This window comes from Myxocyprinus asiaticus, chromosome 29, assembly GCF_019703515.2.
Source record: "Myxocyprinus asiaticus isolate MX2 ecotype Aquarium Trade chromosome 29, UBuf_Myxa_2, whole genome shotgun sequence".
NCBI lineage: Eukaryota > Metazoa > Chordata > Actinopteri > Cypriniformes > Catostomidae > Myxocyprinus > Myxocyprinus asiaticus.
This window is the reverse complement of record NC_059372.1, coordinates 11,968,787-11,979,960: the sequence shown is the minus strand read 5'-3', so window position 1 is coordinate 11,979,960 and position 11,174 is coordinate 11,968,787. Positions and strand designations below refer to the sequence as shown.

The 11,174-nt window shown below is 35.7% G+C and overlaps 1 protein-coding gene across 2 annotated transcripts; it reads left to right on the top strand.

Annotated features, from left to right (window-relative positions):
* The first annotated feature begins 1,309 nt into the window (after positions 1–1,309).
* LOC127420065 (melanocyte protein PMEL-like) lies at positions 1,310–11,172 on the top strand. Of its 2 annotated transcripts, none has more exons than XM_051662017.1 (12): positions 1,310–1,414; positions 2,360–2,473; positions 6,380–6,526; positions 6,688–6,828; positions 6,924–7,085; positions 7,541–7,906; positions 7,999–8,271; positions 8,360–8,494; positions 8,596–8,701; positions 8,780–8,985; positions 10,064–10,154; positions 10,372–11,172. In XM_051662017.1, exons 1-12 carry the CDS (start codon positions 1,360–1,362, stop codon positions 10,508–10,510), a joined length of 1,935 nt encoding a protein of 644 aa, XP_051517977.1. In that variant the 5' UTR covers positions 1,310–1,359; the 3' UTR covers positions 10,511–11,172. The 2 variants fall into 2 exon arrangements, with proteins under 2 accessions (XP_051517977.1, XP_051517976.1); XM_051662016.1 differs by having other exon boundaries at positions 10,061–10,154.
* Positions 11,173–11,174: the final 2 nt, after the last annotated feature.

Sequence of the window (11,174 nt, the reverse complement as noted above, 5' to 3'; positions counted from 1 at the left end):
ACAATTCATCTTGCACAAACACACATTATATAACACTTATTTTTAACATTTACTATCCCTGTCGAGTGCCATGCAAAGCATGCTGAGGAATCGAAATCCCCTGCCCAGTTAAAGTTAAATTTAAAGAAAAATGTTCATCAAACTCAAAACAATGAAATAATTCAGGTTACTTAAAAGGTGTCAGTTTTGTGAACTCAAAAGAAAAAGAAAGTTCTAAATACTCATTAAGGTTCATTTATTTGAATTAATTTGTATGATTAAATTTTTCCTACTTAAAACAATTATTTTGCACATTAGGGTTTACAGTGATGAGATACTCAGAAGTGCTGGTACTTTTGTTTGTTCAATTTTACTAAATAGTTTAAAAACTAAGTCATAAACCTCTGTGCATTAGTGTTCACATGACTACTGAGGATTCTCTAGCACAGACCTGTGAAGACTCTGTTGTTCTGTTGTCAGCCATCCTTGATCCTGCATGACTCTTCATTTATAGGTCTGACCGTTTTTCCCTGCCTAACATTGTTATACATTAGCTTTAAACCTTTATGTCATTAAGCATCTATGTCACCTGTCCCAATCTTAAAAATAGTAATTAGCAACACATTTCAGCAAAACCTATTCTGTTGCATTTATAAGCATATAAAAAATGTATTGCCAATGGCCCACTTAAGAAACAAAGCTTTTAAAAATGTCAGAAGATGTCCAGTCAGATGGATTGCTCCTGCACAAAGGGTTGATATCATGTGCACATTCTCCAGGCTCATTAAAAGAGGCTCAGCTTGGAAAAAAAAACTGTAATCTTAGCGTGAACCTGTGACCCTAAGTAAAATTTAAGCCCCAAAATGTCAAATCTATTGATTTTACACTTATAAATACTGATTCTTCAATGGCACTTTAGGTTCAGCAAAGAATCATTTTTGCTGTATATAGGGTTTTGGGTTTGACTATATGGTTCTTTGGAGAGAAAAAACTCATTATAGGTTCTTCAGATCAGAGTATTGGTTTTGGGGTCCTCCTATTGCTTGCAGCTGTAAAACCCTTATTGGCTCTGAATGGAACCTTAAGATGGTTTTAAATGGAAGAGTATACACGCTTGATTAATCACTTTTATTAATAAATTATTTAATCAGTTAGTGTGATTAATATTTAAATATTTAATGGCATCCTAATAACTCTCTCTCTTCTCTCACTCGCTCTCTCTGCCTAACTGTGTGTGCATGTGTGTGTGTGTGTTTGTGTGTCAGCAAGGTCTTAAATGTTAGGAGTGGCTATGCAGGCAGAGATGGAGGTCATTGCTATATAAAGAGCAATTCCTCTGTAGTAGAACTTGAAGAAGTCATTAAAGCATGAAGTGGCAAAATGAAGCTACTTTCAAGAATACTGGTATTGACCTGTTTTTCTATGGTCCTCACAAGTAAGTAAATGTTTTTATAATTTAAATGCTTGCATATTATATTTGATTTTGTATGCATATTATTTGGAATTTTATAAATCAGTAATCTTGTACATTATATTGTTCTGTTGATAAGTCAGAAACCTCAAAATGGTCATGAATTTCATAATTAATGGAGAGTTCTTATTTACTGTATTGAAAAGATATTAGAAATGAATAAATTAAGATACTGAAGCCAAAGTCAACAATGACAATTAAATCTTAGTTATCTATATCTTAGTTGTCTAATATTGCCTGAGGCTATTCCTGTTTCTTTGCTGGGAATCAAAATTATGTGGAACAGCATTGGTTGAGTGACTACTGGCCTGAGGGTGGATGTCTTTGACTTTAAAACATTAGCTGCTGCAATGCTTAAACCCTACGAGCAGGATTAGTGCTTCACAGCAAAGTCCTGATCTCCTTGACCCCCTTAAATTCATTTTACGTTCAGTGCCAATGTGGCAGGGGAGAATGTTTTTTTTTTTTCCTGTTCATGAGTAGCCATTTTGCGTAAGACAATCTGTCTACAACATGTTTGCAAAAATAATTAATGCATCTTGTTGCTCAAAAGGATTGCTCTGTGGGAGTGCATGTGCCAGTTGCTTAATAACCGTAATACAGGATTTGACTAAAGCAGCCAAAAAAAAAAAAAGATGCAGTTCTTCAAAATTCTAGCATAGCATTCCGGTTTTTAATTAGCAAGCCTAGGAAGTAAGCCTCTCCATAATGCAGGAAAGACAAAAGAATAGTCACATGCACAGTTGACCCTCACATGCAACGGATTTTGAGTAAATCTGCAGAAAGTATGACATATTGCCCCGCCTCTATCTTTCTTTCCACCAACTGTTGATTTTAACAGATCATTACTCAGTCACAGTATGTAATTTAAATTCTGAAACTCATCTCTCTCTCTCTCTCTCTCTGCAGGACAAGTTGATAAAAGCAACTCAAATTCCAAATTCAACCAATATCAGACATGGAATGCAAAACTGTACCCAGTGTGGAAAGATGGAGACCTTCACCATAAAAACAGCTGGGCAGGTACTAGAAAGGAAATAAAGAACATTGGATGACTGATTTTACATTACATATGTATGTACTGTGTATATACTCTATATACAATATACTGTGTCTATAATTTTTTTACATTTTGTTATGTTGCAGCCTTATGCTAAAATGCTTTAAATTATTATTATTAACATCAATCTACACTCTATACCCCATAATGACAAAGCAAAAACCAGATTTTTGTTAGCTTTGCAAATTTATTAAAAAGATAAAACTGAAATATCACACTGACATAAGTATTCAGACCCTTTGCTATGACACTTGAAATTTAGCTCAGGTGCATCCCATTTGTCTGGATCATCTTTGAGATGTTTCTACACTTTGATTGGAGTCCACCTGTAGCAAATTCAATTGATTGGACATGATTTGGAAAGGCACACCCCTGTTTATATAAGGTCTCACAGCTGAAAATGCATATCATGTGTGAAGATGGGAGAAACTTGCAGAAGGACAACCATCATTGCAACACTTCACCGATCTGGGCTTTATGGCAAAGTAGCCAGACGAAAGCTTCTCCTCAGTGCATGACACACAAAAAGCACCTAAAGGACTCTCATACTGTGAGAAACAAGATTCTCTGGTCTGATGAAACGAAGATTGAACTGTTTGGCCTCAATTCAGATCGGTGGAGTGTTTCAGTGATGGTTGTCCTTCTGCAAGTTTCTCCCATCTCCACACATGATCTCTGGTGCTCAACCAGAGTGACCATCGGGCTCTTGGTCACCCCTCTTACCAAGGCCCTTCTCCCCCGATTGCTCAGTTTGGTCGGGCAACCAGCTCTGGGAAGTGTCCTGGTTGTTCCAAACTTCTTCCATTTAAGAATAATGGAGGCCACTGTGCTCTTGGGAACCTTCAATGCAGATGAATTTTTTTTTTTTTTTGCAGCCTTCCCCAGATCTGTGCCTCGACACAGTCCTGTCTCTGAGCTCTGCAGGCAGTTCCTTTGACCTCATGGCTTGGTTTTTGCTTTGATATGCATTTTCAGCTGTGAGACCTTATATAGACAGGTGTGTACCTTTTCCAAATCATGTCCAATCAATTGAATTTGCTACAGGTGGACTCCAATCAAAGTGTAGAAACATCTTAAAGATGATCCAGAGACACCTGAGCTAAATGTCAAGTGTCACAGCAAAGGGTCTGAATACTTATGCCAATGTGATATTTCAGTTTTTTCCTTTTTAAAATATTTGCAAAGTTATCACAAATCTGTTTGCTTTGTCATTATGAGGTATGGAGTGTAGATTCATGTGGAATGTTTTTTTTAATTTCATTTATTTATTTATTTTAAAAAGCATTTTAGCATAAGGCTGCAACATAAAAAAAAATGAAGGGGTCTGAATGCACTGTATATACAGTATATATATATATATTATGGGTGTGCAGTGAAGCCATTATCAGTGTTTGTATCTGTATCTGTTCATATGACAAAATTATCTGTATCTGTTCTCTGTATTCGGATAGAACAGGGAAGTGCGTTAAACCTAAATGAAATGCCGATTTTTAAGTGTTACTCCTACATTTATAGTTTCTATTAAAATATGCCTTCATAATAATATCCTAATAATAATAATAATAATAATAATAATAATTATTATTATTATTATTATTATTATTATTATTATACAATTGTTATTTTAGAAAATATTATTTTAATCATTTTAATTTTCTTATCAGATGAAGCTGAATTTGTAGGCTACATTAAATGTGGAATATGTTGTTAACTTTGGTTTCTCCTGGTATTTCTGATATTAATATCTGCATGAAACAGAATTTGTGTTTGTCTGTTCATGTATAACAACATTATTCTGGAGGCAGGAGGTGTCAAGCAAAAGTGAAATGTCAAGCACACATTTTGCAGTGAATAATAAATACAAATTCAAACATTAAAATAAATTAAAATAAAATCAATATAGCCTACAAACAGGTGAAAGTCCCGTAAGTCTATCAGAAATGTCTATGATAGGACTCCATTATTTAGTTAAATAATAATAATAATAATAATAATAATAATAATTATAATAATGTTACATTTATATTGCGCCTTACCAGAGTTCAAGAACACTTAACATTTACAAATTTAGCACAGTTTAAAGAAGTTTCAGTTTCTTCGTTTTACATAAGAAGGAATAATCCTAATAAATAGATGAATACTCTATGGAGCATTTACACTTTTTTCGGAATAAAGTCTTAACCAGTTAATAACCTTAATCGCTGATGTGGATATAAATGTGGTCTAAACCACTTCAGGTCAGGAATTTAACATCCCGCTCAGGTTTAGGCTATAAATTAATACATTGGAATCACGTGTGAATAGTGTGTGTGAAACATTAACATAGACATTTCAAGAAGTAGAAAGTGTATCTTAATTAATGTTACACTTGACAAGCTCCAGATGCAAACAATTATAACAGAGACCAGGGGCGGAATGGGAAGAGAAATCGTGACGCTGTTTAGTGGCCCGTTCGCGGCTCAGTTCATCTTATCACGGCCCATTCGGGCCATTTCGCAGCCGGCCCTTCGGGAAAAGTCCCGGTTCTACGGATGGCCAGTCCCCCCCTGACAGAGACCGCAAACGGAGTCGAGACAGCGCCCATCCGATCTGAAATTACACCGTGCGCATTTTCATTCATACGGTTTACACTTTTGACATACTGGCTGCACAGATTCATCAATTATCTGAAATTTTGGATATGTTTATTTAAAATGTCACTTTATCTGTGTGCTTTTTGGATAATCAGTCATACAAATATTTTTTATGTTATTTAGATGAATCCATTATTCATTTTGAAGTCATTATTCTTGCCTTTCCAAATAAGGTATTCCAGAACTATATATATATATATATTCAGGGTTGAGGAGTAACGGAATACATGTAACGGGATTACGTATTTAAAATACAAAATATAAGGAACTGTATTCCACTACAGGTACAATTTAAATCATTAGTAATTAGAATACAGTTACATTCAAAAAGTATTTTGATTACTGAAGAGATTACTTTGCATTTTACTGTCATTTGTTTCATTTAATATTTAGTCCTTTCAGATGGAAAACATTTATACAAATAAATGATGTGATCCAAAGTGCATTTGAACAGCGGTGAAACACTTTCTTATGATGTGTTACATTCATACGAGCAGACAGAGAAGTAAGATTGAAGTAAGATTGGAGCAGAAGAAATAGAAATAAACCTTGTGTTAACTGTCAGCTTTACATTAAGCTAAAATTCTATTTCTAGCCATTTTTCATGTACGTTACCAGGCATGACTATATTTTTTATCAAGAAAATTCACGCTGGATCATAATTTCTTTTTTCTAGTAAGGCCTTTGATATTAGGGCAAAAAATCATATTCTTGATGATATTTTTTGTATTGTTTTCCTGTAAAAATATCTAAAAATCCTTAAAACAAGATCAATTTGATTGATCTTGTTTTATAAACAACATTGCATATGATATTTAGGTTTTTCAGAGAATGTATTTTTAACATGTGTATTTTGTCTTACTGTACTGGCAGAGTTTTTGTAGTCAAAACAACTGAAAAAAATCTACCAGTGCTGAAGAAGTAATCCAAAGTATTTAGAATACGTTACTGAACTTGAGTAATCTAACGGAATACGTTACAAATTACATTTTACAGCATTCTTTAATCTGTAGTGGAATACATTTCAAAAGTAACACTCCCAACCCTGTGTATATATATATATATATATAGTTCTGGTTTTGTGTTACTACCAATAGTAACTAATTATATACTATATTATATATTATATTATCTTATTATATAAATATATAGCACCATCATGTTACTATTATGTTATACTGCTATTTTTTGTCACTTCCACCTTTTTAATTCATCTTTTTACACTTACGTCTGCAGGTGGAGAACTAAAGTTTGACGTGAGCAATGATGCACCCACCTTGACCGGTGCCAAAATCTCCTTCACAATTGACATTATATTCCCTCACAACCAGAGAGTCTTGCCCAACGGACAAGTTGTTTGGGCCAAAAACTGCACGATCAATGGTATGTTTCTCTAATCCTCACCATCCTCGAACACTAACACAGAATCAAGATTCACTTTATCTACCAAGCTGAGAATACATATTTTGCAGTGAATGCAACACAGTTGTATTATTCTTGCACAAATGCATAAATGTTCTTCTGTATTCTTTGATTCTACTCAGGCACACAATTTCATGAAGGAGAGCCTATCTATCCAGAGGAGAACTCTGCAGATGCTTGGAATGCTGTGTTCCCTAATGCTCCTCCTCTTCACAAACAGGAGGATGAGAAACCACCCTATGTCTTTGTATGGAAAACCTGGGGTAAAGAAATAAGCACTTACAATATAGACTAAATGTATTTACTGTATTCTTTTGACCTATTGACCTTTCTTGTTGTTCCTTATTGTGTTTGACAGGGAAATACTGGCAGGTGTGCGATGGCCCCTCCTCTTCACTTACTATAAGCACTGATGGTGTTCCTCTTGGCTCTTACATGATGGATGTTGTCATCTATCACTACAGGAAGAGGGATAAATTCATTCCTATTGGATATGTCTCCACACAGTTCAGCATCACTGGTCAGCATAAAGCGAACAGAAATGTTTGAAAGTTGACCTGTCTTTAACAGAAGGGATACTAATTAAATAAATGTAATTGAGCACAATCTCACACGATTATGCTTAATAAGCGACAATGTGTAAGGTCATGTAAATGGTTTGATTGATTTTTGCCCAATGCATGTAAACACCTTTACTGGCATGCTTACCGACTTATCCAATGTGCACAAGTGTTGTGCCCATGACTGTTTATGTTTCGATGTCAAAAGCAGAGAATAATCAGATGATTTCAAATCTCATGTAAATGTGAGTTTCTTATGTTGATGTTTTTTTTTTTATTTTTTGTTTTTTTTTATCTGATTTGTGAAATTTATCAGCGTATTGCAGTACATTGAAACGCACTCACAATGTTTATGTTATTACAATTCTTGGTGTTAGATTTAATGCAATACCATGTTATTCCTCTGTGTTTCTAGACCAGATTCCCTTTGCGGTTTCCCTGTCGCAGGTGCATGACAAAGATGAAGGAGATCATACATTCATTCAGAACAGAGCTGTGGCCTTTATCATCACCCTTCATGACCCTAGCCAATACCTGAGCAAATCAGATGTGACCTTTAACTGGGACTTTGGGGATGGCAGTGGCACTGTAATCTCTAGGGAACTCACCGTCACACACACTTATATTTCATCTGGTGCCTTCAAGCCCCAAGTAGTCATTCAAGCAGTCATTCCAGACCCATCTTGTGCTACTCCACCAAACCCTCCAACTGAAGCCAATCCTACAACCAGTTCCTTCACCTCTGAGAACCACATCCAATCTAATTGGGACATCACAACAGGTGCACATCACGGTTTTCCTGTTTAGCAGGGCATGCATTAAGATCTACAACTTTGTAAAACTTTATTTCTCATTTACCTTACAATTCAACAGATCGTGCAGCCAAGCAGTCTTCAGATCCTGTTGTAAAATCCACACCTGCATTTGCAATTAAAATAATTCCACCTGCACCTCCAAATGAAGATGTAGGCTTAGTTCAGAGGATAGAATTTACTCTTCCAACAAGATCCAGCCAGGAAGAGCAGCCTTTAGGACAACCTAACCCTAATCCTAGAACATCCATAAAAATCCCTGTGTCAAATGTTGCAACTGAGTTATCCAATATATTGACTACTATGACAAAGACCACACAAAAGGCATCAGCTGGTGAGTTGAAATTTTCTATCAAGATTCTGTCTATATTTACAGTGATAATTTAAAATGAGTTATGCTATGTTAATTTCCCAAACATCAGCAACAGACTCAAGGATGTTGAAAAAAGACACCGTTCAAGACCTGGCCGTAGCAATAATGAAGCGCCAGGCACCAGAGACAGACAACTGTGTTATTTACCGTTATGGCTCCTTCTCAACTGAGGTTGAAGTTATTGGTAAGATTTCTCCCTTAACCACATACTGTATATCATTGTATTTATGGTTTATTGTACATATAGATCCTCATTGATGGACAATGGCATATTTGCATCCTTAGAGGGCATTGAGAGTGTGCAGATCGTCCAGGTGGCCGTAGCTGATGGATTTATGCTGTCAGAGATGGACCAGAATGCTGTTGATTTCACAGTTACCTGTCAAGGAAGGTGAGTCTGGCAAAACACATTGGAACCAGAAAATTCAAGCTTGATGCAGGATTCATTACCTTAACTCCCTCTTTTCAGCCTCCCCACTGAGGTGTGCACTGTGGTGTCGGATGCAGACTGCCATATGCCAGTTAGGACCTTCTGCAATGCTGTGAGGCCCTCTACAGAGTGCCAACTCATCCTTCGACATTTCTTTAATGATTCTGGGATCTACTGTATCAATGTGTCAATGACTAATGATGTCAGTTTGGCTGTCACGAATGCCAGGGTTAATATTAACATAGGTATGTTATTCCAAAGAGTGCATATACACAAGGATGTGCTTTTGTGGTTATTGAATACACAAACCATTTCCTAAGTTTATAGTGCAAACATGTAGTAAATAGAGGATGCATCCTTCTAAAGGGACAATAGGCGAAAGTCAAAGAGAGTTTGGTAATTTGAGGCTACAAGAACTACAGCAAGCACTAGCAATGCAAAAAAGGTAAACTTCATGCAAATATGCAGCGATGCAAACAACTATCAATGGATGTGCAGACAGTGAGACTCACATTATCTGCAGCCTGATACAGTTGAAGACAGCAGTCGAGTAGTAATGCCAACTAGCAAGCAACAACACAGCAATTTTACGAGCTCCCAGCTATTTATTTATGAGCACATTTACATGCGCAATCTAACACACCAATGTTGCTTAATAAACTGACATCAAGTGTTTCATATAAATGCATTAAACAGTTTTTCTTTATCGTGGCAAGGTCATAAATGGTTTAAGCAAAAATGGATAGACTTTTGGATAGTAGATTTTTGCCTGTTACTCTGATTTGCCGTTGCATGTAAATACCTGTGCCGGCATTCTTACTGTTTTTGTCAATTTCAAAGTGTTGTGCGCATGTCTGTTTACATTTTGACATCAAATACAGGGAATAATCCAATGATTTAAAATCTCATGTAAATGGGTTTTCATCTTTAATCATCTTCATACTGAATCTCAAGTAAAAACACGTTTACATGAGACTTGAAATAATCAGATTATTCTCTGCTATTGACGTTAAAATGCAAACAGGCAAGCACACAATACTTGTGCACATTGGATAAGATACTGGTAAAGGTGTTTGTATGTAACGGCAAAATGGGGTTATGGGCAAAAATCTACCTGTGCCTTTCGGTTTATGCTTAAACCATTTATGACCTAACCTGATAAAGGAAAAACATTTGACATTTTCATGACATTACACGTTGTTGTCTTATTATGCATAATCAATGTTAAAACATGCGTGTAAACGTGCTCAGTGTGAACGTAATGGTGTTTACTGAGTATTATTGTGCTAAGTCATGTATCTATTTCTCTGCTGTAATTAGCAGGTTCCAGATTCACATCTGCAGGTGCCATTGTTATGGTATTGGGCATCCTGACTGTCGCATCAGTAATGGGCTCTGTGGCTTTTGCATATAAGTGAGTCATTCTAAACAATGTACATTATTAAAAGCACTGCTTTATTATTATACTTTGAGAACTTTATTATCCTTCTTTGTAATCTTTTGGCTGGTACGACCAGTGAATTATTCAACCTATTCTTCTGGGGTTTTAAGGCTTAATCAGTAAGCAAATTAGTGTATCATTAACTGGCAAAACTGGTTTGAAAACTGGCTTAATTTCTCGACCTTTCTAGGCATCTCAAAGGGTATCACAAACTCACTGAGGTTCCTGCTGCATGCCAATCTGATGGTGCTATCGTGAGCTCTATGGCAGCTCTCTTCTGGAGCCTGGTGAATCAGCGGGCATTGAGTCAGAAACTAGGAGAGGTGTGAATTTAATTTTTAAACACCTTTCAATAATTAACAAAAATTTCAAATGAATGTTACTTTGGCACTATTTTACATGTATAGCTTAAGTTAAACAAAGATGCATTTAATTTTTGCTTTTTACAATTTTTAAGTCAATTATTGAATTGGGATGTTGTATTCTTTTTATACTCACATGTGACCCCAAAGTAATTTTTCTACAAAAACAAACTAATGTTTATCATAGCATTTGCCTTAAATTTTTTACTTTTTTAAACTTAAATTTAAAGAGGAAACCAGACAGTAATTTGGGTCAGCATCATGTATTCTCTATAGTTGACACTGTTAGTGAACCTCCAAAGCTCCATCCATGCATTTTTTACTGCAATTGAATGAAACATCAAAGAGCTGCTGTTTGTCATCGTTATTTTACACTTTTTTTCAAAAATGTTCATGTAACTTTCTCTTCTGGATTATATTATGAACAATGTTTTATTTAATTGAAGTAAGCTTTTCAAGTAGAGCTATGGTCTTTATTATGACCTGTATTCCTTCAATCATTAAAGCATATCACTGCTGTAACTCATTTGCACCTCCCCAAAAACCTAGAATGTCCTTAATACTCTGCTTTGTGACTACTAATCTACTTTTCCTTTATCCGAAGCAGTTGGAAGCCAAACTTGGCAAAGGC

Excerpts from the sequence above, each read along its gene's own strand:
- LOC127420065 (XM_051662016.1), top strand. The coding sequence starts at position 1,360 with ATGAAGCTACTTTCAAGAATACTGGTATTGACCTGTTTTTCTATGGTC. Across the intron at positions 6,527-6,687 it reads CAAAAACTGCACGATCAATG|GCACACAATTTCATGAAGGA; the intron begins GTATGTTTCTCT and ends GATTCTACTCAG. Across the intron at positions 8,495-8,595 it reads AACTGAGGTTGAAGTTATTG|AGGGCATTGAGAGTGTGCAG; the intron begins GTAAGATTTCTC and ends TTGCATCCTTAG.